General features: G+C 55.7%; 7 protein-coding genes across 7 annotated transcripts; 4 read left to right on the forward strand and 3 right to left on the reverse strand.

Annotated features, from left to right (window-relative positions):
* Positions 1 to 100: 100 nt before the first annotated feature.
* Positions 101 to 2,380, reverse strand: PHYSODRAFT_479432 (hypothetical protein; the record flags this gene model as incomplete). The annotated part of the gene is made up of 5 exons (XM_009523383.1): positions 101 to 153; positions 220 to 289; positions 368 to 733; positions 799 to 820; positions 870 to 2,380. 5 exons carry the CDS (start codon positions 2,378 to 2,380, stop codon positions 101 to 103), a joined length of 2,022 nt encoding a protein of 673 aa, XP_009521678.1.
* Positions 2,381 to 2,701: 321 nt separating this feature from the next.
* PHYSODRAFT_480097 (hypothetical protein) lies at positions 2,702 to 5,260 on the forward strand (the record flags this gene model as incomplete). The annotated part of the gene is made up of 2 exons (XM_009523384.1): positions 2,702 to 2,975; positions 3,153 to 5,260. The coding sequence occupies 2 exons, from the start codon at positions 2,702 to 2,704 to the stop codon at positions 5,258 to 5,260; spliced, it is 2,382 nt and encodes a 793-aa protein (XP_009521679.1).
* A 191-nt stretch (positions 5,261 to 5,451) lies between these two features.
* Positions 5,452 to 6,092, forward strand: PHYSODRAFT_285212 (hypothetical protein). Its single transcript, XM_009523385.1, has one exon. It carries the CDS (start codon positions 5,476 to 5,478, stop codon positions 6,004 to 6,006), a length of 531 nt encoding a protein of 176 aa, XP_009521680.1. The 5' UTR covers positions 5,452 to 5,475; the 3' UTR covers positions 6,007 to 6,092.
* A 142-nt stretch (positions 6,093 to 6,234) lies between these two features.
* On the forward strand, positions 6,235 to 7,263 carry PHYSODRAFT_484807 (hypothetical protein; the record flags this gene model as incomplete). The annotated part of the gene is made up of 2 exons (XM_009523386.1): positions 6,235 to 6,372; positions 6,478 to 7,263. 2 exons carry the CDS (start codon positions 6,235 to 6,237, stop codon positions 7,261 to 7,263), a joined length of 924 nt encoding a protein of 307 aa, XP_009521681.1.
* A 166-nt stretch (positions 7,264 to 7,429) lies between these two features.
* Positions 7,430 to 10,007, forward strand: PHYSODRAFT_484800 (hypothetical protein; the record flags this gene model as incomplete). Its single annotated transcript, XM_009523387.1, has 4 exons — positions 7,430 to 7,720; positions 7,812 to 7,901; positions 7,971 to 8,237; positions 8,349 to 10,007. 4 exons carry the CDS (start codon positions 7,430 to 7,432, stop codon positions 10,005 to 10,007), a joined length of 2,307 nt encoding a protein of 768 aa, XP_009521682.1.
* A 30-nt stretch (positions 10,008 to 10,037) lies between these two features.
* Positions 10,038 to 12,415, reverse strand: PHYSODRAFT_555969 (hypothetical protein; the record flags this gene model as incomplete). Its single annotated transcript, XM_009523388.1, has 1 exon — positions 10,038 to 12,415. The coding sequence occupies one exon, from the start codon at positions 12,413 to 12,415 to the stop codon at positions 10,142 to 10,144; it is 2,274 nt and encodes a 757-aa protein (XP_009521683.1). The 3' UTR covers positions 10,038 to 10,141.
* Positions 12,416 to 20,459: 8,044 nt separating this feature from the next.
* On the reverse strand, positions 20,460 to 21,266 carry PHYSODRAFT_422176 (hypothetical protein; the record flags this gene model as incomplete). The annotated part of the gene is made up of 2 exons (XM_009523389.1): positions 20,460 to 20,840; positions 21,117 to 21,266. Coding segments are annotated over 2 exons (531 nt in total), but the record flags the coding sequence as incomplete, so codon positions are not given.
* Positions 21,267 to 27,457: the final 6,191 nt, after the last annotated feature.

The raw sequence follows: 27,457 nt of genomic DNA on the forward strand, positions 1-27,457 counted from the left end.
AGCGCTAATGCGTGACGTACATGAACACTATGGATCGCCGCGATACCTATACTCATGTGTTGGAGCCACAGACTCTCCAGCAAACTTCTTGGTCGTGGTATTACCGAGTGATAATGGGCGTGAAGGCTGCGAATGGTTCGCCGCTGCCACCACCTGCACGCGGCCCGAGATCACCGGGTGCACCCGGGCGGGAGTGGTTCGAGCTTCCGTTGAGACCACCGCTGCTGCCGTTCAGGTTGTGGTCGTCTGGTTTTTCACTGTCCAGCCTTGGCAAAGAGCTTCCGTTGACCTTGAAGCTTTGACTACCATTGTATCCATTGTGCCCATTGAAGCCGTTGGTGCGGCCATTTACAGAGCCCGACGCCACATACTGGTACTCGTGGGATGGGTGGGCATCTTCTGGTTCCATGTCCGGGAAGGGATTGAACGGTTCGGGCTGAAGGCGTTCCTGCGCACGATTGCTGCTCTGTACGCGGCGCCTTTGAGCGAGCTCCATTTCGGCTTCAAGGTCCACAGCTGCAACGCCCTCGCTCATACCTTCCGTACCAACTTCGCGCAACGAAGCGGTATCCGGATCAAACTTCAAAGGAATCGATCCTAACGTGCCGTCAAAGCGGTTCTTGCGGATGTCCAGCTTGGACTCGCCACGTGTGCGCTGCAAGATGAGCACATTATCAGCTTCTTGGGTGGCCTTGGCCGTGCCGAACACGGAAGTCAGCGTCAGGTCCTGGTCCTCCTGCTCCTTGCGCGGGTGAATCACAAGTGTGAGGTGGACATTCTTAGCCGAGGCAAATTTACGGAACTTGTCCAGCGCCGCATCCTGACGCTCGAACTTGTCAAAGCCGCGCCCTTGACCCGCCATCATGAACTGCACGTTGTCCAACAGAATGTGCTGCACATCATAGGCGTACACAGCATATTCCATGGCGTCCAAAACCTCATCCACATCGGTACTGCCGAAGAACCTCAAGAAGTACATGGGTAGAGCCTCGAACCGATCAGCTGCAGCTTCAAAGGCGTTCACGTCACCTGAAAGATTCCGCTGAGCGAGCTGTGTGAGCATTTTGTGCATCAGTCGGGTGTTCTTGATCTCAAAGGAGCCCCACAGCGTACTCACACCCTGACCGCACAAGTCCAGCGACAGTTGGCTCAGTAGTGTGGTCTTGCCGCAACCTGTAGAGCCCGTGAGCACAGTCACCTCGCCCATTCGGTGGCCCTTCATCAGTCTGTTCAGTGATGGGAATGCGCGCGATTGCACGCCACAGGCGCGTAGCGGGTTCACAATTTCCTCGTACACATCACGACGAAGCTCCTCGAAAGTAGTGATCTGGCTGTGGGGCATCCTCTCCGCAGACTTCACAATCGCAGTAAGGTCGAGCCCAGCTCGGAGTGCATCATTCGCATCCTTTACTGGCGAGGACGAAGCATTCGCAGGCAGGCGCACAATGTAGCAGCGAGTCATGCCAAGCTTCGAAGCAAACTTCTCGACGTTGGACTGACCCGACGCGTCATTGTCCATCCAGAGGTAAATGCGTTTAAATCGCTCCAGCAGCGGTAGCACGCTGGGAGGAAGGGACTGACAGCCATTCGGTAGCGACACAGCAGGCATCCCAGTCGCCTGGTGGACAGCCATAGCATCAAACTCGCCCTCGGTCAGCACCAGCTCGTTCGCAGCCGTTGGCACAGTGTTCCATCCGAAAAGACCCCAACTGCCGCCCTTCGGGACAAGTTGCTGCTTCGCCTTGTCCTCTACAGCACGGATCTTGAGCCTTACAACGTCATACAGATTCTTGTCCTCTGTGCTGGGCTTCTGCTGGTCTTGGCATATAACACCCATGGCACTCATGTCCATCTGACGAGCCATCCACGGGAAGGAGATGCACTTGGCGTTGACACGTTCGCCCGCCTCGTGGTCCCAGAAGGGCTGCTCGACTGCTCCCACGCAGTATTTCTGCAGCACCTCCTTCGACAGTCCGCGGACGTCCGTCAGGTACTTGAGCACAGGCTCAAACTCCGGGTCGTCCAGCAAGTTCTTCTGAATCGCCATGGCCTTCTCGTTGTCCAGCGCCTGAATGACCTTGACCTCGGGGACACCAGGGTTCCTAGCGCTGCTGCCACCATACAATGCGCCGCTCGCTGAGGCGACGCCCACGCTGCCTTGCAGCTTGCGCTTGAAGTCGAACCAACTGCCGGCCGCGCCGCAGCGATGGCACTTGTACACGCCCTGCGTCTTGTGCACGTACATCTTGAAGACGTTGTCGGCCTTGCCGTGCGTGGCGTGGCAGAACGGGCAGTCGCGCACCACGAAGTGCGAGTCCGTCTCGCGCACGGCCAGGCTCTTGCGGCGCAGGAAGTCGCCGACGTCGCGCGGGTCCTGCATCTGGTAGTGGCGCGACACGAACGCCTCGGTGGCCAGGCCGCGGCGGCTGTCGGCAGAGGACACGAGTGCAGGCACGAAGGCGCGCGGGACGCCCGGGCGCCTCGTCGAGCGCCCGCGCGCCAGCGCCAGACGAGAGAAAGCGCGCATTACTCGGGCGAGATCTGAGCGGCTCCAGGTATGGGCGTCATTGTTTTGATGGTGTACGCAGTGCACGTCTTTTTCCACCAATCACGACGCAGAATGCAACTATTAGAGACCAAGGCGATTGGTGGCCATTGCCCACTTCACAGCAACAACATCAACCAGTGGTCAAGTGCAAGCATGAGTGGCCTGTCCGTGGTGCCGTACTCGCTGGCGGCGGCGTCCCAAGGAGGCGCCGGCGCGAAGCCGTCGAAGAAGCGCAAGAAACGCTCGAGCTCGGGCGCGGCGGAGGCAGGCTCGCTGATGGCGGACTCCGGGTGGACCAAGGTGGACATCGAGGACATGCAGATCGAAGGCTTTCAGGATGGATGCGCCTTCGAGCTGGAGGAGCTCACGGACTACCGCGTGCAGACGACGGAGGACGGAGGAAAACTTCTGTTCGGAGACAGCAAGAGTCAGCAGGAGGAGCAGGGCGGCGGCAAGAAGAAGAAGCGCAGGAAGTCGAAGGCCAAGAAGCAGCAGGCCAACGCCGACGCCGACACTCAGGTGAAGGAGGAACAGGTGGAAGTAAAGACCGAGGTGACGACAGAAGTCAAGACGGAGATGAAGACAGAAGCGGCTAAAGCGCCAGCAAGGCAGCAGAAGAAGCAGGAAGATGCTAGCAATGCGCCGAAGAAGAAGAAGACCCGCGGTGGCAAGGCTAAGAAGGAGGAGGCTGTGGAGGTGGTTCCCTTGAAGGACGTGAAGCTGCCCAAGTGGAACAAGTTCAAGTTGCACCCGCTGCTGATGCAGTCGCTGCAGACCTGCGGGTTCTCGGCTCCGACGCGGATTCAGGAGCGTACGTTGCTCCCGGCGTTAGTGGACAACCGTGATGTGGTTGGTGCGGCGCCGACGGGCTCCGGTAAGACGCTAGCGTTTGGCCTGCCGATTCTGAGCCAGCTGCTGCATGAGCGCGAGCAGCCTGGATACACGAAGGACTGCAAGGCGCTGATCCTGACACCGACTCGAGAGCTGGCGATTCAGATCCAGCAGCATCTCGAGAAGATGGTTCGTAACCGCGAAATTGGCGTCGTCACTCTGGTCGGTGGTATGGCTGTGCAGAAGCAGAAGAGAATTCTCAGCTACCGACCGGAAATCGTGATCGGTACTCCTGGCCGTCTTTGGGATATTATTGAGGCCAACCACGAGCACATGAAGGATTTGGCCACCACGCTGCGTTTCCTCGTGGTCGATGAGGCCGATCGTATGCTGCAGCCTGGATCGTACCCGGAGCTGGAGAAGATTTTCGATGTGCTGCGTCGCAAGAACAAATCGGCGGCCTCGGAGCTCTCCAACCTCTCCGATGATGATGAAAGCGATGACGAAGAGAGTGATGATGAAGAAGTTGACAACAGAGGAAGTGACGAAGAAGACGATGGCGAGGATATCGACATGTCAAAGTTTGCGAGTGGCTCAAAGGTGATGATGCTGGACGATGTGCTCAAGATGCAGAAGAAACAGCAAGAGAAGGAGAAGAAAAGTGCTGTCGCCAAGAAGAGCGAGAAGGCCTCCAAGGCTAAGGTTGAGGCGGTTGCTCCCCCTCGCCACACACGTCAAACGTTCCTGTTTTCTGCCACGCTGATGATCCCGGAGGGTGGCCGCTTCCATAAGGGTAAGACCAAGAAGTACCGCAACGCTTTGAGCGTTCTGGAGCGCGTCATGAAGCGTGTGGGTCTCCGTGGAAAGCCTGCTGTCGTTGATCTTAGCATCGCGGAGCCTGACATGGGCATCCCGGGTGCCAAAGCTATCATATCGGAGGAAGATCAGCGGAAAATGAAGAAGCAGCAAGATAATGTGGCCCTGTCGTTGCCTGCCGGTCTTGAGCTGTGCCAGCACGAGGTCACTGAGTCCACGCGCGACAGCTTTCTCTACTACTTCCTGACACAATACCCGGGTCGAACGATTATCTTCCTAAACGCTATTCACCAAGTGCGTCGGTTGACCAGCCTCCTGAGCCTACTGAATTTGCCTGTGTTCGCTCTGCACGCAGAGATGCAGCAGCGTCAGCGTCTGAAGAAGCTGGATGGCTTCCGTGCCCACGCCAAGGGCATTCTAGTTGCCACCGACGTCGCTGCACGTGGTCTGGATATCCCCAGTGTTGACTACGTTGTTCACTACCACATTGCGCGCTCCACGGAGGTGTTTGTGCACCGCAGTGGCCGTACTGCTCGTGCCGACAAGGACGGTTTGAGTATCTCTCTGGTGTCGCCCGTCGACGCCAAGTTCCACGTTCAGATCTGCAAGATGCTGCAGAGACCGACGGGGCTCTCGGACTTCCCATTTGACCATCGGTATATGGAGACGATTGATGAGCGCGTGCGCCTTGCCAAGAGCATCAACGACCAGGAGAACGCTGCGGGCAAGCTCAAGTCGGAGGCAACTTGGTTCGAGCAAATGGCTGCGGCCGCTGACCTGGACATGGACGAGGACTTGCTGTTCGAACTGGGCGCGAAGCAGCGCAACCAGGACAGCAAGAAGAAGACCACAGCCAACCAGTCGGTGCAGACGCTTCGTGCGCAGCTCAACCGTCTACTCTCGCAGCCACTTCGTCCCGTGGGCTCGACGCGCAAGTTCCGACAGCTGCACAAGGAGATCGGCTCCCAGCTCAGCGGCGACGGCGAGTACCGTACGCGCGATGCGAACGAGGACCTGGCCACGAAGGGCAAGAAGTCGTACAAGCGCTTCCGCCGAAGGAAATAGGGCTGCTTCGTACATGTAGTAGATCAGAGCGCTTGGGTAAATACATAGAAACCAACCACACTTCAACCAGTGCAATTCCACTTGCGGTAAATGTAGCCATCTGGCTAAATGATTGCACCCTGCCCGCACGTTGCTAAGTACGAAGCTTATCCTGGTTACTATCCCGGAACATTACTGAAGCGCCAGTGCATTGACGACAAGAAGCTCTCGGGACGATGGCGATGGAGAACCGACTGGCGACGCGCGAGGGCGGCAACTCAAACCTGCCGCGGGTCGGCGGCGTGGCCGGCGACAACGACAACGAGGACGAGAAGGTCTACTACGGCTTCGGCGTCTTCATGGGGCTGCCGCTGGCCGACCTCAAGGCCATGAAGGACGACTTCGTGGAGCAGCAGGCGTTCACGGGCGGCCCCCCGCGGCGCGCTCTTCCGTCCTCCGCCGTGATGGACGGACGCACGCACCGCGTGGAGGACGATGAAAGTGGAGGCTACGACCGGCAGGGGGACGCGCGCATGGGGGCGTCGCACGCGCAGCAGCAGCAGCACGCGCGCAATAACGGCTACGAGCGCCAGCGCGGTGACGGCCAGCAGCGCGAGTACGCGGGCGAGCGGGGTGCCAGGTACGGTCAGGGACCGCCGAACGGAGCTGAGCGCGGCGACCGCGGTGATGACGACGGAAACATGGACAGCGACGAAGGCGACGAATTCGACCAGAAGTCGCACTCGCTCAACTTCATCCTGCACTAGGTAGAGACATGTGAAGGCTTAGGAGGAAGAGGAGAGAGTGTAGCCGAGCAGGATACATGTAATATATAGAGGGGCTTTCACCGCTCAACAACAGCAGCAGGATGCTGGCCTATGCAATGCGTACGTCACTCGAACTGAGCTGCTCGCGTGTTGACTCGTGTCTCCTCGTCGATTACACTTGCTGTTTGTATACGCGGTGATCCAACCGCCGGTTTTTATCGCGTTTCCATGGCGTGGAGGCCACTGGTGGCGCGTGTCAAGAGCTGGACGCGTGAGGCGTATGTGCCTCTCCGCGTCATGCTGCACCCGGACGAGGGTGAGGTCTGGGGACGCGCGCTGGGCGTCCAGGGCCCTTGCACGTCGGTCGTGGCAGGATTCGTCCTCAAGCAGCAGCGAGAGGTGCGCTAGAGCAGTAAATAGATCTCTTCGAGATGTTTCCAGCCACTTAACGTTGTATGTCCATTGCACCAGCGCCTGAGCAAGTTCAGCGACTTGCTGGAGGTGACGGAGAGCGAGATCGTCATGAAGCCGCGGTTCCGCACCATCGAGGAGCGCTCGCGAGCTTTCCAGACGATGGAGGCCGAGTTGAAGCAGGAAGGGGCCTTCCCCTTCTGGCAGGACGAATTCTACACGGCCAAGACGACCTTCTCCAGCCCGACGCTCTTCACGTATCATCGTGGCGTTGGCCCCTACTTTGGCCTCAGCCAGTTCGCTACGCACCTCAACGGGTTTGTGCGCGACAAGGAGACCGGAGCTGTGACGCACGTCTGGATCGCGACGCGTAGCGCCTCCAAGAAGCGCTGGCCTCTCATGCGCGATACCATTGTAGGCGGGGGACTGCCTGCGGGCATCTCGGCACTTGACAACATGGTGAAGGAAGCACAGGAAGAGGCGGGGCTGGAGCCGTCATGGACTCGGCCGCGACTCGTAGCTGCTGGCAGCATCTCCTACGTGTCCAAACACCCGTACGGACTGACGAACGACACGATGCTCATTTTCGACGTGGAGTTACCCGTGGATATCGTTCCGGCGAACCAGGATGGCGAGGTGGAGAGCTTCGACCTGCTGCCGGTGCAAGACGCGCTGGCTCGCCTGTGGTCGGAGCCCGAGCGCTTCAAGCCTGACGTGTGTCTGCTGCTGCTCGACTTCTTCGTCCGCCACGGAGTCCTCACGGCCGACAACTTCGCGGACTACGAGGAGCTCCAGCGAGCGCTGCGCAATACGGAGAACCCGTACGAAGCGGCCAACCGCGCATGAAGCTTTAAACGTCCACAATAAACGGAAATCGTCCACTTTGCAACGGAAAATGGACCATCTGGCCAACTGCCAGCATCCAACGGAACCTGTTGTGTGGTACACACGAAACGCTGTCGAGCATCAAACGTCGGCAGGCAGTGACCGACTGACGACTGGAAGCGAGACGATGGCAGCAGCAGCGACGACGAGCGCGCCCAAGGACGCGGCGCAGGACACGGGCACGCGTCTGTATGTGCAGAACCTTCCGGCCTACGTGGACTCCGCGCGGCTGCGCGAGCACTTCGCGGCGCAGGGCGAGGTGACGGACGCCTGCGTGATCCGCACCAAGGACGGCAGCAAGTCGCGCCGCTTTGGCTTCGTGGGCTTCAAGAGCGCCAAGCAGGCGGAGCAGGCGCGCAAGTTCTTCCACCAGAGCTTCTTCGACACGTGCAGGATCAACGTGCGCGTGGCGCTTTCGGTGCGTGCAGTAGTACATTCAATCTCTGCACTCGGACATTGAACTCCTGGCTAACTTGTTGACATTTTGCTTTATTTTTGTGACGTTTTAGAAAGAATCTGGTGATATGGAGCGACCGTGGAGCAAGTACTCGGTCGGTAGCGGTCGCTACCAGAAGCTGCACCCGGAGTCATCGGGCGTTGTGGCCTCCTCGACTGAAGCGAAGACTGCTCCAGAAAAGAAAGACGCGAAGGCAAAGAAGACCGAAGAGACGAGCGGAGAGTTCGAGGAGTTCATGGAGACGATGCAGGCCCGATCCAAGACCAAGTTCTGGGCTAACGACGACGTGCAGGGTCCAGAAGGAAAGACAGCCACCAAGGGCGTGGGCCTTGCCGATGCAGAGGATAGCGATGACGAGTACGAAGAACTGGAAGCGGCAAAGTCGGACGACGATGCTGATGAGGACGAGGCTGATGCTGAGAGCAAGAAGAGCAAAAAGTCGGAGGCGATGTCCGATATGGATTTCTTGCGCTCCAAGGTGAGCAAGAACATCGATAAGGACTCGGACGGTGAAGACGGAGACGGGGATGAGGCTATGGAAGAAGATGATGACGATGACGACGACGATGCTGAGGCCTCCAACGATAAGAAGATCGCGTCGTCTGGAGAAGCGGATGCTGCGGCTGAAGATGACAAGCCCACCGCGAGATTGTTCCTGCGCAACTTGCCGTTCACTGCGGTGGAGGAGGATCTAGAGGCGCTGTGTTCAACGTATGGCCCTGTGGAGGAAGTGCACATGCCGCTGGATGAAACCCGTCGCCGTAAAGGCTATGGCTTTGTGCTTTTCCGCACAACTGTCGATGCGCAGACGGCTCTCACAGCGCTGAATGGAATGGCCTTCCAAGGTCGGCGTCTTCACGTGATCTTTGCACGCTCCAAGCGTGTTAAACTCGACCCGGAGGCAGCTCTGGCAGACCCGAACTTGACGTACAAGCAGCGCAAAGAGCTGGAGCGCCAGATTCAAGCCCAGAAGAAGACGGGCTGGAATGCGTCTTATATCCGCGGTGACGCGACTGTAGGCTCGCTCGCTGAGCGCATGGGCGTGAAGCGCGGTGAGATCATGGACAAGGAGCAGGGCAACATGGCCGTTCGTCTAGCTATTGGTGAAACGATGCTAGTCAAGGAGAACAAAGACTTCTTCGCGAGGGAAGGAGTGGATCTCAATGCTATCGAAGGTGCGCTCGTGAAGAAGCCGAGCCAGCAGCAACAGTCAAAGAAGATTGAGCGTAGTACGACGGTCATCTTGATCAAGAACCTTCCTCACACAACAGAGGAAGAAGAGCTTGCGCAGCTGTTCAGGAAGCACGGAGAGATTGGCCGCTTCCTCTTGCCTCCTTCCAAAACGCTGGCTGTGGTGGAGTTCCTGGAGCCTTCGGAAGCGCGCAAGGCCTTCCGCTCGCTTGCATACAAGAAGTACCAGCACGTGCCGCTCTACTTGGAGTGGGCCCCCGTCAAGGTGTTCGACCGTCCTGCTACCGCATCGTCTAGTGCAAAGGCGCCTACGTCCGAACAAAAGGGTATCAAATCGACATCAGCCGTGGTGCCGGACGTTGACGACGAGGGCGACACCGCTGTGGGCGACGCAAGCCACACTATTTGCGTGAAGAACTTGAACTTCACTACCAAGGAGGCAGCGCTGGAGAAGATCTTCGAGCGCTGCGGAAAGCTGCGCAAGGTCACCGTCGCGCGTCGAAAGGACCCGAAGCGTGGCATGCTCTCGATGGGCTTTGGCTTTGTCGAATACGTAGACGCTAAGCACACGGAGCGCGCGCTGCAAACCCTTCAGAACACCGTAGTGGATGGCCACGCGTTGAACCTCAAGCTCTCACAGAAGAAGGCATCCGCAGCACCGAAGCGTGCAGTTGGCGAGGTCGATGGCGAAGGTCGCAAGTCCAAGATCATTGTTCGCAACGTTGCGTTTGAGGCGACGAGCAACGAGATCCGCGAGTTGTTCGGTGCATTCGGCCAGCTCAAGCGTGTGCGCATGCCGAAGAAGTTCGACGGCCGACACCGCGGCTTTGCTTTTGTGGAGTTCCTCACTGAGCAGGAAGCCCGCAACGCATTCTCGGCCCTTGCCAGCTCGCACCTGTACGGCCGGCATCTCGTTCTCGAGTGGGCTGAGGATGCCGATGACATTGACACACTGCGCGCCAAGGCTACGCGTGATCTGACTGCCATCAATGACAGCGACCGCCGGAAGCGTATGAAGAGGCAGAAGGACGAGGATGAAGACGACATGGACTTCTAGTCGAGACAAATCCTCAACGCTCTACGACACTTTGCTTTGCCAAATAGACGATATCGATTCAATTCAAGCGTATTTTGTGGGATGTTGCTTTAGTTAGCTAGGTACGCACCGCTAGAAGTCATTAGAGGTGGCGCTTATAGCCGGCTACTCCGCGGGCGGGCGACATTTGCCTCCTTCTGGATCAGCTCCAGCTTCTTGTGCGTGTACTTGAGAGGGTGGTCGTTCTTGGCGCCCGAGAACTGCGAAACAGTGTGGCCGCTCTCGGACACAAGCTTCCACTTAGTCGTGAGCAGACCCTCGACTCCTACTGGGCCACGGGCATGGATGCGACCAGTGCTGATACCCACCTCGGCACCCAGGCCGAAGCGGTAGCCATCAGCGAAGCGAGTGCTGGCGTTGTGGAAGACGCACGCGCTGTCGATCATCTGCTGGAACTGCTCCGCCGCCACCGCGTCTTCGGTGACGATGCACTCCGTGTGGCCGCTGCTGTACTGGTTGATGTGAGAGATTGCAGCATCAACACCGTTGACCACCTCAATGGTAAGGTCCTTTGTGCCGTACTCGGTAGAGAGCGAGTTGGTTGGACGCGACTTGACGGTGGCGACTCCCAGCTTCGCAGCGTTGGGAGCGACGTGCAGGTTGATTCCGGCCTCCTCAAGTGCAGCCAGAATCTCCTTGATCTGTCCGTTGGTCACATGGGACTCATCGATCAGAAGAGTCTCCAGAGCGTTGCAAGCAGCCGGGTAATCCGTCTTGGCATCAACTGCAAGCTCGATGGCCTTCTTGACCTCAGCAGCGCCGTGGATGTACATGTGGCACACACCCTCAGCATGGCCGAGAACCGGAATGCGCGTGTTCTTCTTGATGTAGCTCACCATGGAGCCCGAGCCACGCGGGATGCACAGGTCGATTACATCGTCCAGGCGCAGCAGGTCGGAGATTTCCTCGCGGGACGTCACGAGACCGATGACGTCCTTCTTCACCTTGCCATTCGTGGCCTCCTCCACGGCGCTCACGATGATCTTGTGCAGCACGGCGTTGCTGTGTAGGGCCTCCTTGCCACCCTTCAGGAGCAGCCCGTTGCCGCTGCGCAGCGCCAGCGCAGCAATTTGAGGCAGCGAGTCGGGGCGGCTCTCGAAAATCACCAGCAGCACGCCAATCGATGCCGTCTCCTGGTGCAAGACAAGACCGGATGCAAGCTCCGTGCGCTTAAGCATGCGGCCGATCGGCTCCTCGGCCTCGGCAATGCTGCGGATTCCGTCAGCCAGCGTCTCCAGCTTCTCCTCCGACAGCTTCAAACGCGCCAGCAGACCCTCGTCGATCGAGGATTTCTGCGCCGCCAGCAGATCCTTGCGGTTCGCGTTCAGGATAGTCTTGCTGTTTTTCTTAAGTTCATCCGCGATACGGAGCAGGATGTTGGCGCGCTCCTCCGAGGACAGGGCCTGCAGCTGGTGGCAGCCTTCGCGAGCGGCGTTTGCCATCTCCTCCGCAGACATGCAGTCCGACGACTCGACGCCCGGGTTGGCCACGAAGAGCGTGCCGAGGCTGGCGCCCTTCATGATGGAAGCGACGACGCCGTACTTCATGCCGCTAGCGATCACGACGGCGTTCACTCCCTGCGAGATAGCAGACTGGGCCGCCTCGATCTTGGCGCCCATGCCGCCGCGGCCGACGCTGGACTTCTCACCGATCTTGAAGTCAGCGTTCTCGGGGCGGAAGACCGAGATGATCTTGGCGCCAGGCTGGCTCGGGGGCTTGTTGTACAGGCCCTCCACGTCCGTGAGCAGCATGAGCAGGTCGGCATCGATCTCTCCGCCCACCAGCGCAGCGAGCGAGTCGTTGTCCGTGAAGACGGTGCCGTCCGGGGACGCGCTCACCGCGTCGTTCTCGTTGACGATGGGGACGACGTCGAGCTCGAGCAGGTTGAGCATGGTGTCGCGCATGTTGGCGCGGTTCTGGGCCGTCTTGAAGTCCGAGGCCGTGACGAGCACCTGCGAGCAGGCCACGTCGTAGAGCGAGAAGAGCGTCTCGTAGAGCGACATGAGGCCGATCTGGCCGGCGGCGGCCATGGCGCCCTTCTTCTTCTCGAGCGCCAGCATCTGCTGGTTGCCCTGCACGTGCGTGCGCAGCGAGGCGGAGAGCAGGATCTGCTTGTTGAGGCGCTTGCGGCCGATGCCCACGGCGCCGCTGGTGACCAGCAGCACCTCCTTGCCCTGGCGCTTGAGCATGCACACCTGCTCCACGATGGACGCGATGCGGCCCAGTGCCGGCTCGCCGTTGGTGGACACGACGCTCGTGCCCATTTTCACCACGATGCGCGTGGCGTGCTTGAGGTCGTGGCGCGTGATGGGGCGCTCGCCGGCGTAGCCGCCGAAGGTGTGCGAGTGGGTCATGGTTTCTTTCCTCATGGTGGCGGGGCTGGGCTGTATGGGGGTCGCGGGGGCTGGCGGGAGCGGACTCGTCGGTGGAGGTGCGCAGAAGCCGGCAGGTTAGAGAATGAGCTCGTGGACGTCACTTGGCTCGCCCGCGGGGCGCCGCTTTCACGTGACGGTTGCGTCCCATCACGCAAAGAGCGGCCGACGCATCAGATAAGAGGTTCCATAGATGGAGGCAAAAGTGCTGACTTGTGGATTGTATTAAAGCAGCAGACTGGGTTGAACGGTATTAAAGGGTTTTAAGTCACAGAGGGGATAAGCACCTTTTGACTATCGGGAAGTCAAACGTAAGGGACAGGGCGGTAGTCAAGTCACCAGATGTCTGCGACATGTGCCTCGCGGGAATTGATACCGACAAGGAACCCAATGTCAGTCAAAATGTATGTCACTTGCTACGCGAGAACGAATCCCTCATCAAATGGATTGATCGGCTTAGAGGATTTTTGAAGTGGCTGCAGCGAAGATTCCCGCTTTCGTGGACGCCCGCGTGCCGTCGTTGCGATCGTCTCACAGCCAACGCGATGGCTGCTGCTCCGTCTCCGGCAGGCATTGCTCGGGCAAGCAATGCAAGAAAGCTGCGGCGGCACTGGTGGATGCGCCACAGCTGCTCCAGCTCAGCGCCGTTGATACCGCCGCCTCAGGCGTCGGTCGTTCCCGCCAGCCGGCCAGCTGGAGCATCTTCAGAAAGCCACCAAGCAGCAATGCGCTAAAAATATAAGCGTGGGGATCGGTCATCTGTCGGCGCCGTTACGGCTGAGATGCGGCAACCGAAGAACCACAGGTGGCTACGAGCAGCCGATCAGCCTGCGGTGCACGGCACTAGTGTTGCTGCGAGCTCTCGCAACCTGCGGCAGGTCCTGCCGGCCAGCCGCAGCACCGCAAATCCTGCGGCGCAATTGCACCGTGGGACCACCAGGCAAACACGCGATTGATGCCCGGCGCCTCCCATCGCGTTCGTGCGGCGAATTGCAGGATCTGAACCCTGCTCTGTGGCTGGCATCGAGCTGGATAGTCGCCCGGTGTCTCACCTCAGCATCCTCACGCGCGGTGCTGATGCTATTTTAAAAAACATGTAGTTGTCGGCGCGCTCTCGGAGCGCTGCGGGCGGTTTGAGTTACTGTACGTAGTTTTACGAGAATAGTCTTAAACTTCGCCCGCTCCAGGTCGTGGAGCACACGATGTCAGACAAATTACGTCAGAAGCCTGCTCTCCTCATGCCGCGCTGTCTGGCGTCGAGAAATCGTTGTGTCTGTCGACGAAGCGTGTTCGCGGATCACTCCCGCTTGCGCGGTAAGTCGCTAAACATTGCTTTCCTGAGATATCATTGGGTAAAAAGGAACTAGTTTTGGCGAATCAGAACGAAGCCGTCACAAGTTTTATCTTAGTGCTACAACACGGCAACAACACGGCAACAACACGGGTCTGTCTAACATGATCGTACATGTGGCTCAACAACAAGCAATGTCTCACATGTACGTGGGCGCATTGCCTTGTAGGCTGCTGGAGCCCAATGGTTTGGCTCACTGTAAAAGAACAACGAGCCGGAGAGTACACAGATAAACGAAAGCTACACAGCATTCAGATACAGTAGCCTATCTTAACCCTACAAATTGCGGTTCTCAAATTGCGGTTCTCGAAGCTATCCACGTACCGACCTCACCAACATCGGCGCCGATCCTGAGGCCCGAACAACTCTACCTACTTCACCCGTATGGCAACATGTACTTCCTCACCGAACGGCATCGACAAGATCGCCTCAAGAGCCCCGCCCGTGCCAGCAAGACCAAATTGGTGTTCGCAGTTCTGTCGTTACTACCTGTTTGATGTCAGATACCGGTATTGCCAGAATTATTTACTTGAGTTTTGTATGCATTCGAATGACTTACTGTTGTATCGGCTCGATTTATCTAAGGCGCGTTCTTAAGTTCCCGGGAGCTGGGACCAGGACGAACGGGACGATACCCGTCGTCCGTCAAATTTGATAATTATAAGCATTTTTTAAGCCCCTAACTCTCGGGAACTACCGCGAACTACGGTGAAAGAAGAACATGGTCAGATAGCCCTTTCGAAACGTAACAAAGTGGTGCACACTTGGCGCGCATTAGCGAAGAAATGAAGTAGCTAGGGCGAAAGTCCCACGTCCCGACCACGCGAAAATGATGCGGGACCGGGACAAAACGAGCTCGGAAATAAACCTAGCCCGCTTTCTGAAAGCTAATCAAATCGCTCTATTTCGTCCCGGGACTTGGGACCGGGAACTTAAGAACGGCCCTAAGCATTTGTATGCGGATTAACTAGTGTTGGACACATAACTCAGGGGGGTCCCCTGAGGGGACAAAGAGTAAAGGTATAGGCCAGAAGGCCTTTAGAGGAGGTATAGGCCATGATGTTCCTGATCCGAGCGGGGCTGGCTCGCTTAATGCCATTTCAGAATTTGCTGAACAGGAGAACGGACATGAGCTGGATGCTCGCATAAGGACAAGAAGGAGCAGCAACGTGCGCTTGAGTCTTCAGGTACTCCCATGAATAATGGCGACACTTGGCCTTAACTTTGTTTTTAGCTGGTTGTACTGTAGAATGCGACGCGTTGGACGTCCTGGTGCTCTAGGGGGTGATTCGTATGCAGGCAGTAGCTAGATATGGCCCAATCGGACCACAACTACGTGCAGCACGAATGTATATGATTGTTGTGGTATCGACAACTCCACTAATAGTCGTGGAGAGGGGTTGTCATGGCGGCGGTGTTGCTAAAAGTCTGATCTTAATGCTTGTCAGGGCATGATCGAGGCCTTCACTGCTGGAAGAGGTCAAGACCCTGTATCACGATCTCAAGGACGCCCCGAAAGACAAAGTCACGCTGGAAGGGTCAACCAGCACAGAGAATCTACTCGCTGCGAACCTCGATCCTGTGCAGGCGCGTCGTAAGACTATCTCGATATGTTATAGTGTTAACGTAAGCTCACAAAATATATTATATTATTGCGACTGGTGCGCCGCAAGTGAGGCGCGCCCAAGTCGTTTGTGATTTTTTTCATTTGGAAAATAAAGAAATCTACACCTTTGTGCGTCTGCAGTCAAACCCGCAGTCGCAAATATCATGTTTGAAATTTACTGTAATTTTTGTCTTAGCAACTTCAATTATTAATACGTATTCAAAGTTGGAATTACAGCAATCAAAGCCGTGGTTTATGCCGTAGACTACCACGACCGTCGCCCAGCGAAGTCGCAACAACGCAGCCACACGCTAGCCACCAGCACCGGTGTCATGACGCTCATGTTCGCGGCTGCAGCCTGATAAGGGCCTTACTGTCGTCTCAGATTGCGTGGCGATCTAGCGCGAAGTCATGCTCGATACGGTTACCACTGCTGGCAGCGACCGCTACTCAGCAAGTCTGGCGCAGTGCGCATCAAGCCGCGTCTCACCGCCCTCGAAAAGCAGCACGTACCAAACGCCCCCCTGCGTGCGCCACAATCTATTTAAGCACGCATATACACGATGAGCATGATTTCCTAACTTGTTACGTCGGTTTACCTTGTGCGCGCTTCGAGATAAAATCGCCCTTGCTTTCAGCTACAACCCGCATGATCTTAAACTTGCCCAAGCCATGTCTGAGCCTGTGCTGACCAACCGGCGCGGCATCAAGAAGTCCCAGGACAGCAACAGGATCGAGTCTGAGTGGCCGCGCAGATCCGTCTCGCTTTTAAGCTACTTCTCGACCGTTTATTGGCGACTTGAACATCTGCATCTGTGGGGATGAAGGTGAATTGCTGAGTGAGAAGGCCTCGGCCGTCGTCGGCGCAAGCGTGCCAACCCACGCGCTCTTGCTTTTGGCGCGAGTGCAGCTGGGCCTCTCGTTTTGGTGCGAGGTCTTAGAGGTCCAACTTTGATTGCCGACAATTCCGACTTTGAATGCGTAATTGAAGTTGCTAAGACAAAATTTGCAATAAATTTCAAACATGATATTTGCGTCCAAGTTCGTATGATCATTTAACTACATCTCGGTTACGACAATTGAATGCGCATTGAACAGCTCGATATAACTTGCGTCACCTGGTAAGCTTACTGCGAGGATACCATGCTCACCCAAACGCTCTAATCCAAAATGTGCAACCAGTGACTCCGATAAAGTCAGCATCAAGTACAATTCGGATTAGGACTGGTTGCGAAAACTCTCTAATAGATATTTATAACGCAAGACTGATTCATATCTTCGCGCCAAAAGCCACTAACCGAGAGTTAGGGAGGAAATTACGTTGATTAACTAGTTGTCGATAACCGTTCTGCTAGCTACAAAATAACTGAAGAATAAAACTAAATCCGTGAAATCCAAATCCGACAAGCAGGAGGAGGTAAAATCTCCGCGGCAGGTTTTTCAAACCCAAGCATTGAAGTACACTCCACGACAAAAAGATATGGACACCACCAAAACTGGCTGTAACTTCGTCATTTTTTATCGTTTTAAGGTGCGGTTTGGACTAGAGTTGCAGAACACGCTGAAAAAGATCTGCACGCTGCTAACACGCGCGCTTTTGCGCTTCTTCGGGTAGCTCACATACAAATCACTGGTTCTGCCCAGGTGACAGAACTTATGGACAGCTAATCCCCATACAAAATCCTATATAAACCAAAACCCCTTACAAATGATACGACTTGGACTTTGTATGGGGCGACAAAGGAACCAGCCTCACGGGGATACTTGTGACGTTAGACAAATATCTGATGGTATTATCGTGTACTAGAAGGTGTGTTTAGTAACCTGTAATAAATTCATCGACCATCGCACAAAACTGAGCAAGTAGTAAGCAATTGAAATTTCGAGTGGTGGCTACCATGTATTATCTGATGATTTGCGAGGCACGTTCAGTTGCATCCGCCAATTTGTAGCTCTGTATGCTGCTATCTCGTGGATATACGATTGTCTTCTCCATTCTAAACTGTTGGTCGATGATATATGGCTCAGTACTAAGGTAGAGTGGAGAAATCATGGGTTCCTTTGTCGCCCCATACAAAGTCCAAGTCGTATCATTTGTAAGGGGTTTTGGTTTATATAGGAAAACCCCGCTCCAGCTTCACCGTTTCGTTCACGTTCTTTTCCAATGTCGACCGAGGTTCGTGGCGCTTTAGGCGACGCTGCATGTGCTATCCCAATCCAAAATAACGTCATGTTGTTCGTCCCTCATAATCTTTTCTCGCGTCAACGCAAATCGCATTCAATACTCGGTCGCGTCTAAAGATAATTACCGTCGTCTTTAGTTTTATCAAATATCCTTGCAAAATTAATACTAATGTGGACGTTATGACTGGTTAATACTCCGAAGATACTGCGCGATGATTAGTCATGCAATCGGATTTTGCATATTTTGTTGTTTCTAGAGGCGGAAGTTGCTTCTGACTTAAGATGTATACAAAACTCAAGTATACCGGAAGCAGATTGTCCGTGGAGCAGGTGTCGATCCTCCCACCAGCCAAGGACTGGAAAGACATGTACCGAATGTATTGGAACGCTGATCCGAGCCGCCACCTTTTCAAGCCTGTCAGTGAGTGGACGGCCCAAGACAAGAAGAAGAGTGGAGCCTTGCCTAGCAGACTAAGCGTCGCTAAACTGATTGCGGAAGATGTGAAGGACTTTGCTCTCCAAAAGAGGGTTCAAAACCCGCGGAATCTCTGTGACATTTCACTGTCAGGCGCAGCATATTACACCGACAATTGGCTACAGAACGCTGCCAGCTCAGACGTCAATGTACTCACGATTGACACACTGGCCCGATACATCAGCCTCGACCGAAAGCGTCGGCTTGTCAAGTCTAGGCACGCGTACCTTAGAGATTAATGCAAGTATTGTTGGTCTCGTCGTAGTATTTTCAGTCTTGTTGAGTATTTAACTTCTGAGGACTTGAAGATAAGGTAACAAGACTGACAATACTAGGTTTTCTAACAAGACCTTAAGTACTACGACAAGTTCTTCTCTGCCCTCGACCGCTGTGGCTGCCTCAAACGAGGCTTGGTTCGTAGATGCGGCAGCCGGGCTTCGTCTTGTCTCCCTGCAAGAAGATCGGGCTTATGCTCGTTGAAGACCGGACTTGATTCGCGGGAGACTGGGCGTACTTACGCTAGCTCCGTTGCGGGTATGTTTTCGCATGATAGCCCAATTTTGACAACTGTACACCTGGTCTGCTGCGGGTATCCGGCGTCGTCAGCTTGCATACCCATTTCACCATACTCAACCACGAAGTCGAGTGCACTTGTTCGTGCTACTTCCATGGCAATCACTGCGTCCGAAGCCTCGGTCGCCCTCCCATTTGCTTCATCATCACTTGTTTCGTCTGTTGAGGGTTTGACCGAGGCTTGCTTGCGTCTTCCGTTGTTCCTGGCTCCATTCCGATATCTCCATTCCATCGTGACTCGTTCACTTAACACGTAACATGCAGATTCCAGTAACTTTCATCGTCTGTCACTGCGAGCTGGATAGCCCTCGCAGGCAGTTCAATCATCATCTCCAGTAGCCTCGTTCGTCTGACATCGTGGGCTGGATTGCTCCCGCGAGCAGTTCAATCCTCGTTGGGGCGCAGAATTACTCCTCGTCGGCCACCTGGACCATTTGCAAATGTCAGTCGCTGCGCTTCCGGCGTAGGTAATCGTACAGGAGGCCACCGCACGAGAGATTGGACGCTGGTTCCCATGTCGGCTCGTCATAGCCGACCCACTTCACCTTGAACTCTCGGACGGCCCGGTGAGTACTCGTTGACAACGGGGTCCGGTAGCCTCGACTTCATATTCGCCGTCCAAGTGGTCCGGCTCAAAGCTGTCTTCAGGCAGTAGTTCCTCGTCGAAGTCAAGACGAGTGTCTTCTGTGACCTCACGAGCCAAACGAACCCTCGGTCGGCCTTCGAACTCGTCCACCGACTTGAGTCGTGAAACATGCACCACCGGGTAGAACCGGTATCCACTTCGATCAGGTAATTCCAACTCATACGCAAACTCGTCGACCTTCTTCTTCACTCGGAACGGTCCGTACCACCGATGGGCTAGTTTCTTGGTCAGTCCTGGTTGGACCCGCTCCATGTACAGTCACACTCTGCTTCCAGGCTGCAGAGGAAGCCTCGTTCTCGTGACTGTAGCTCCGTCATGGTCAGGGGAACTCGGTGCTCGGTCGACCGAGGTTCTATTCTCGTTAACGCCTGTCGTAGCTTCCTTCTCCTTCCTGCCAAGTGATGCATTGTGCTCTTCAGCTCTCCGAGCCTTTTCCGCGGCTTGGTATTCCTTGGCCATCCTCAGGGCGATTTCCTGCTGTCGGTTGACCTCTCGGCGCCATGCTACCGCGTCCGTTTGGCTACCGAAGCCTCGTTTGAGTGACGAGGACATTGCCTTGAGCGTCGACGGTGCATCCCACCCATGAACGAGGTAAAACGGAGTTTCCTTCCTCGTCGTATCACGGGAGTTATTGATGGCGAAGATCATTCTTTCGGCGATCTCGTCCCAATCCTGCTGCAATGGGTTTTCAGCGTATACGCGGACTGACTGCATGATCGTCTTCACCGATCTCTCCTGCTAGCCGTTGGCCTGTGGTCGGGAGCTCAGGGTCGCTCTCGACCGAGACTGCATCATTTCTGCGAAGGCTTGGAAGACCTCGCTCATAAATCTAGGATCTCGGTCCTGACGGATCAAGGACGGTGCCCCAAAACGTCGATAGACACACTCCTCGAAAGCTTGCGCAACGAGTAAGCCAGTAGTGTCGGACATGGCTTTGCCCATCACGAATCCCGTGAACGAGCATTGGAACAGCAGGAGAGCCGTGTTGCCACGGCGACTCTTCGGTAGCGGTATCACGAAGTCCATAGAGACTAGTTGGAAGGGCCTCTCGGCTAGGATGTTCCCTGGCGAGTACCCGCGGAACTGAGGTCGGCTCTTACTTGAACTGCAATCAGGGCACGACTTAACGTGTTTCTCCACATCGGCATACTGGCCGATCCAGTAATAGTCTCTCGACGCTCGATATAGCGTACGGGTAATACCTTGATGACCGCCTTCGAGTGAGTCATGACAGCTTTGCAGGACCTCCTGGATCATCGTTGTGGGTACCATGAGTCTCATCTTCAACTCGGCTTGCTCGTCGTCACTTGAACGACGGCTCGTTCTAGTGTAATATAGCACATCGTCCTCGCTCAACACAAACTGGTCCGCCATTTTCCATGCATCTCGTGCTGCTCTGTATCCAATCTTCGCATCATCTCCTCGGAGCACTGCCTTCAGTTTCGACCACCGTAACTCTTCATCTTGAGCGGTGGCGATTCTCCTTCGGCGTTCTTCCTGTACTACCAGCGGGTCAATGTCTTCTGCGTTCGGTGGGGCTGGTGACGTCTCGGCACGCAGCGGTGAAGCTTCTACTTCATTCTGAGACTCGTTCGGCACACCATTGGCTTCTACTCGGTGAGATGCGTCTCCCCGATCGGTGGCCGAGACTCCATCTGCAAACCGGACGTGTTTCTCCTTTGCTCTCGTTTGACGTCTGGTCATCACAACTACATGTCCGGGTTCAGTCTCGTTCTGCCGTCTGCGGTCGGTTTCTCTTCGTACAAAATCGAAAACATTCTTGCTACGAGGTTTGGCAGAAGCTACCACAGCTCATACTGTGTTGGCCGAGGGTATGTCCTCGACGACGCAACCGTCAGCAACCTCGTAGATGACTTCAGCGATACGGTTCAGCTTCATCAGCTCTAATACTCGGTCGTCCGACGATACCACCGTAGGCTTCTTGCACTCGAGAGTCTCGCTTGCCAGAGAGTCGGCCGCAGCGTTATACTCTCTCACCACATGCAGGTACTTCACCGACCGAAGCTTGGCCGTGAGTTCTTTGTGGTGGCTGAGTTGTTGCAGCAATGACTCCTTCCGACTGCTATCACCCCTAGGGCTTGCTGGATCGCGAGCCTCGAGTCGCCAACCACGACTAGATCGTCGGCTCCATGCTGTAATGCAGCAGAGACGCCGTTGTTCATCCCGGTAGGTTGACAGTGGTGTTCTCGAGGTAAGCGCTCGCAGCAAGCACTATAGACCACTCTGGCAGCTTCCATAGTATCCACGAGCAACTGCCATATCCACCGTTCTTCTCGGTCTTCGCAGATCCGTCAAACGACATAACGAAGCCTCGGTAGGACCGCGGTAGGCGTGCGTAGAGCAGATGCGGGTCCAAACGAGCAGTTGCTGACCCTCGTGTCCGGGGTGTGACCAACGCCAGTGACTTATCCAAATCAACGAAGTTCGTCAAGCCGGCTTGAAGTAGCTGGGCAAACGAACAGTCGGTTTCTTTGACTCATTCGACCAACAGGTGCCACGGCGACAGCAAGACGGCGAACTGGGTAGCCCGACCGAACAATGTCTTGGACTTGTGGACCCAGTCGAGTGTCGAAAACCGAGTGTAGACTAGTGCTGGATAGAGACGGGCAGAGTCCCGGACGCTCCAGTCGTTCCGGTCGGTAGGAACTGTCCGGAATGGTCGCTATGGTCGCATTGAGTTAAGTACGCCACACTTAGTAATAAGTGCGTATTGAAGATGGGTTAAGTACGAGTTGCAGTTGGTTTCCGCGCGCAAAGAGCCAAATTGGTTTCCGCGCGCAAAACACTGAAGGAGCTCGATGCTCTCCCCTCCCATGGCGCCGTCTCCAGCTCGAGGGGCGTCATCGCAGCGGCTACGGCGCCAGCAGACGCCTCTATCGAGCTGCGTACGACGTCGCTCGACCCCAAGGTCGCTGACACGGTCGCCAAACGTGCGATACTCTCCGTATCCGCAGCGGGCCTGCCAGCGTCGTCGGGTGTCCGAGAGCCCAGGTTCGAGTGACCAAGCTGCTGTTGAAGGTCGGTTTGAAGATGAAGACTACCAAGATGACAGTGCTCCACGCACAACTGCGGAGGAAGAGGACCGCTCGCCTGCGGTTGCCAAGACTGGAAGGAAGCCTGGTCCCATTTGGCGTCACTTCAAGAAGCTCGATCCTGAGAAGACACATGACCGCGTTCAGTGTCTCGGGTGCCGCCAGTATCTTGGCAGTGGCAAGCCTCAGCGCAACATGGTGCCCCACGTTCTCCAGTGCGATGATATTTCTCTGTTGGACAAGCATTTTATCTGGAGGGTGTACAACGTGCCCGAGGGGGCAACGACCGTGTCGCCATCGCAGCCAGTTGCCCCAGGCGCTGCACCGACCGCCCCCGCTCAGACTTCAGCACCACAAGCGAGCGCGAACTTCCCGACGGCGAGCCCAGTGAACACAAGAACAATTTGACATGATGGTGGCGCGTCTGTGGTTTGAGTGCTCGTTAGCGTTCGTCCTGATTGAGTCGCCGCTTGTGCGCAAGTTCTTCTCGGTATTGGTCCCCCATTTGAGGCTGCCCTCAAAAACGAAGCTTACGAACGTCCTTCTGCCTCTCGTTCGTGATGTTGTCGAGGCGGAGGTCATCGCAGCACTCAAGAAGCAAGGTGCAGTGACTATTACGACGGACATATACACCGATATAAACAAGTGCAGTATCATCAACTTCATGGCAGCCGGCCCCGGTATGCCGTCGTTATACTGGTTATCTCTCAACGTTGGCAAGGTGAAGCACACGGCGCAATTTTTGGCGGGCCATCTGGAACGAGTGAGGAACAAAATCCAGACGAAGACGGGGGCCTTGGTGGCCGCGATTCTCACGGACAACGCAAGCAATATGGTGGCTGCGTGGAAGATTCTCGAGAGCAAGCTTCCGGTGTTCGGTGGCGGATGTGCCGCCCACGTGCTTAACTTGGTGATGGAGGAGATTTTCAAGACCGTCACCTTCGTTTCGGATGTGCAAGCTGAAGCTTACACGATTGTGAAGTTGGTTCGAAGTCACATTGGTCTTCTAGAGGCGTTCAGGGATCTCCAGAAGTCCATGATACCGAGGGGCCATGTACGCCGAGTTAGGTAAGGGGACTGGGGCGTACAGGCGTCTCAGGGTGATCCGCCTATTTCATTTCCTAGGTGCAGCCGTATACTCGCCCAGAGCGAGGTCCTGCATTTCATATTATCGATTACATCTCGGGCGGAATGAATAGCGCCGCCTGGGACTTGGCTGGAAGTCGATTGTGTGGTAGGGTATTGATATTGGTTATTTTCTCTCAGTAAATTTGGGAGTGGTGCGCGTTTGAAGTCGCCCAGGGTTGACCAGTACCCTGGATACGACTCGTTAGTTGACTGGAGTAGTGACCCACCGCCCGAGGGTCCGAAAGAATAAGTGACGGATATTTGTATTTGTGTATAACTCTGTATTTGTGGTTATCGTCCAGAGTCGTAGGGACTACGTTTGGAAGTACGTATCGCACCCCGCTCGGAAACCCAACAGTGTACAACAACTCACCAACTCGGCCGAGCTCCTTGGTTCGAAGACAAACGACCCGAGAGAGATTGTCACAAGGAACACACGCCATCTCGGGCGGACATCTTCTGGTGTATCCGCCTGAGAAGTTCTAAGGGACTTTGTTCTCCCGGAACATTCGCACATTATACACCTAGGCGGAAAAGGCGTTCACCCGCCTCGCCTCAATGCACACTTCCAGGATGACTACGACCTAAAGTACGAGGCTGATTCTGAAGAAGATGTGGACCGCTCGGCTAACCATGTCTCCGCCTGCCCCCCCGCCAGCTGCTGCTGTTGCAAGCTCAGCTCAAGCTGAGCCCAGTCGCTCTACTTCCCTGACCGATGAAGAAATTTTCCGAGTCGCTGAGAGATTGGCCTAGAAGCCGAACGCTCAGCACTATGACCGTGGAGGAGACCAGCATCCAGAGCAGAAATGTGACGAATGTGGCAGTCGTAACCACCCGACTGACAAGTGCTGGAGCCGACTTATCTGTGGGCGATGCCATGATGAGGGTCACCCGACCCAATTCTGCAGGCGTCAGCCGTGTTCCAAGTGTGGTGAATACCATTGCCGGGGTTTGTGCGATATGTGGTCGGCACTCAAGGCGGTACGCGAGGCAATCCGTACTGGAGGCTCGGTCGAGGGCCTCGCTTCTGAGGTAATCCAAGCTCTGTTGGATAGCCCGGAGCTCCAAGAGAAGTCGTTAAACCACTAGGCTCGCTGGTTGGGAGACCAGTGCGTGACGAGCCTAGGTCCCAAGCGCTCTGTGCCTTTGGATATGTGGGCCCAGCCCTTCCATGTTGGCGCAGAGATAACCCCGAATGCACAACCTCTTATTATGAAGCTGGTGTTTACATTTTCGATACTGACCTCAACACGCTGGACCCGGAGGATGAGATGGAGAACCATCTTGAGTTCGCTCTGACTCCGGGCGAGAAGTATGGTTGGTGGAGTGAACACACCCTAACTGGCGAGAAGCGGAAGATGGCAATGGTGCACGGAGCAATTCATCACCGAACGCAGATACTACTGGATACTGGAGCTACGACAAGCATTTTGGGCTTAGATCTTGCACGCAGATTGAAGCTCAAGCTACGCCGTGGTTTCAGGCTCAGCGTAGCTGGGGTGGGAGATGCTCCGACCTACATTACCGCCCAAGCTAAGATCAAGCTGACGCTGGGAGTGCGCGTGGTGTACGTTATGGATGTCTGGGTTGGCAACATCGGTGAAGGAGTTGATTGTCTTCTCGGAATGGACTTTATGGTGGCAGCTGGAGTACGATTCTGTGCTCGTGAAGGTGTTGTGAGGCTGCCGGACGAAGAGTCTCTGTTGTTGGTTGGAGGGCCTGAGATCGACCATGTCGGGCTGGAAGTCAGCGTCTGGCTGAAGGAGACTGCCTACCTTTACCCTGGACAATCTGTGATAGTCCCGGTCAAGTATCACCAAGCTGACCCAGAGAAGGTGATTCCCTGGGTCGGGCGCGGTGATCAGTGGGTTGCACAGTTCATCTATGGACCTGGGCGGAGACCGAAGGCTGTCATGGTGGTCAACATCTCAGAGCGAGAGGTCATGATCCGCCAGCACACTGTGGCTGCCTGCCTTGTCGAGAAGGGTTACCTGCCCAACGGGAAGCGGTTCGCGCGACCTTACTCGTGGAAGTACAGCGAATGGGCTCAGCTCATCTACGAAGCCGAGCCCTCTCCAGACTTTCCGAAACGAGAAGAGGAAGCGGCTCGGCTAGCTGAGCTCAATGCTCCACCCGCTGTGGAGACGGCAGCCTACAAGCGACCTATGAAGCTGCTGCTGCTCTGATGACCCGAAGGAAGACCGATCCAACATGAAGCAGCGGAGAGCTGAGACGTACGCCGCCAATACGGTGTCGCCTGAGACCACTCAAGTCAAGATGGCCCGGACACATCTGGGAAGTCCTGCGTCATGGAAGCCGCCGCTGTCGCGATCGCCTCACCCGGATGATGTGCAGTCAGGGACGAACCAAGGAGGCACATCGGAGGGAGCTGACACTCAGTCTGCGACTGAGCCAAGTTCCTCGGAATCAAGCCCAGCTCAAACCTCTCCTGCTGGAGGTGGTGTGAATGCCCAAGAAGCTCGGAACGAGCTGGACCGAGTGTTCAGGGCTGAGCCGACCGACTTCGTGTCTGATCCAATTGCTCGTCTTCAGGAAACGTATGCTCGTTGTCTCAGAGTTGAGATCAGTGAGGACGCCGACGAAGCCACAGTGTACTTCCATGAAGGCACGGAATTGCTGAATGACCTCCGGGACCAGCTCGCCGCTCTTCCGGAGTTGAAGGACCTCAGTCCGAACGTGGACCTCGCAACGGCTAACGTGGGAGAAACAGGCGTTACGACTCCAGAAATGGACGCTCAAGTGCGGACGATTCTGGAAAAACATCATGCCAGTTTTTTCGAGGACGGAAATGCAGTACCAGCCCCTGCTCGTGGAGTTGTCTGTGACTTGGATGTTGGGGACGCGAAGCCCATCGCTCAGACGTCTCGGCAGGTCCCAACGCACTTGGTCGACAAGGTGTTCGCTCTGATCAAGAAGCTGCTGGAGACTGGGCTCATCGAGTATTCGCACTCAGACTGGGCTTCGCCAATTGTGATTGTGATGAAGAAGAACGGTGTGGATATCAGGCTGTGCATCGACTATCGACTGGTCAATCAACTGATCAAGCTCTCACACTAACCTCTGCCCTTGATTGACGATCTGTTGATCGGTTTTGAGGAAGCGATGTGGTTCCTGAGCTTGGACATGGCCAGCGGATTCTGGGCAGTGCCGATGACACTCCGGGCCAAGCTGATCTCAGCCTTCATCTGTCCGCTGGGACACTTCCAGTGGAAGCGCATGCCGTTTGGCCTCAAGAACGCCCCGTTGATCTACCAGCAGATGCTCGATAATTGTCTGTGGGGTTTCGTGCGACTTCCGCCCTGCGAGGAGGCCCGAGTTGATCCGGACGTGCTGGAGTTCCTAGGCATCGAGGTGGACGACTCCGCTCAGGAGGAATAAATCCCGCCTCTGTCTGAGGAGACTACTGTGTTCCGGCGAAACATTCCGGCCCCGCCTCAGCTGAGCCCTGTTCTGGGACGAAGCTCCTACATCGATGACATCGCGTATGGAGCGGAGACCTAGGACCAGATGTGCGAGGTCTTGGACCGGTTGCTTTATCGACTGAGATACTGGGGAATTTCGGTGAGCTTGCCCAAGAGTGAGTTTGGCAAGAAGTCAATTTCCTATCTCTCGTATGAGATTGGAGCCGAGGGAATTCGAGCTAAGCCGAAGATCGCCAAGGGAGTCAAGGACCTGCCTTTACGCTGAAAGGAGTACAGTCATTCCTGGAGAGTCTCAACTGCTACAACAAGTTTATTGAAGACCTCCCGGTTGTAGCGTCTGTGCTCTACGAGTTGACGGATGAGCAGATCCAAGCTCGTCGTGATCTCGGCCGAGCTAAGGAGGCGTTTGAAATCCTGAAGCAGAAGATTGTCTCTACCCCGCTGCTCAGACACCCGGACAGGGAGAAGCCGTTCGTGATTATTCTACACGCTAATCCCTGGGCAGTCTGTGCGGTGCTGGGCCAAGAGTACGATGGAGTCATTTTCCCGGTACGATACACTGGGAGGACACTGCATGATC

Source organism: Phytophthora sojae, assembly GCF_000149755.1.
Source record: "Phytophthora sojae unplaced genomic scaffold PHYSOscaffold_2, whole genome shotgun sequence".
In the NCBI taxonomy this organism is placed as follows: Eukaryota; Oomycota; class Peronosporomycetes; order Peronosporales; family Peronosporaceae; genus Phytophthora; species Phytophthora sojae.

Excerpts from the sequence above, each read along its gene's own strand:
- PHYSODRAFT_285212 (XM_009523385.1), top strand. The coding sequence starts at position 5,476 with ATGGCGATGGAGAACCGACTGGCGACGCGCGAGGGCGGCAACTCAAAC.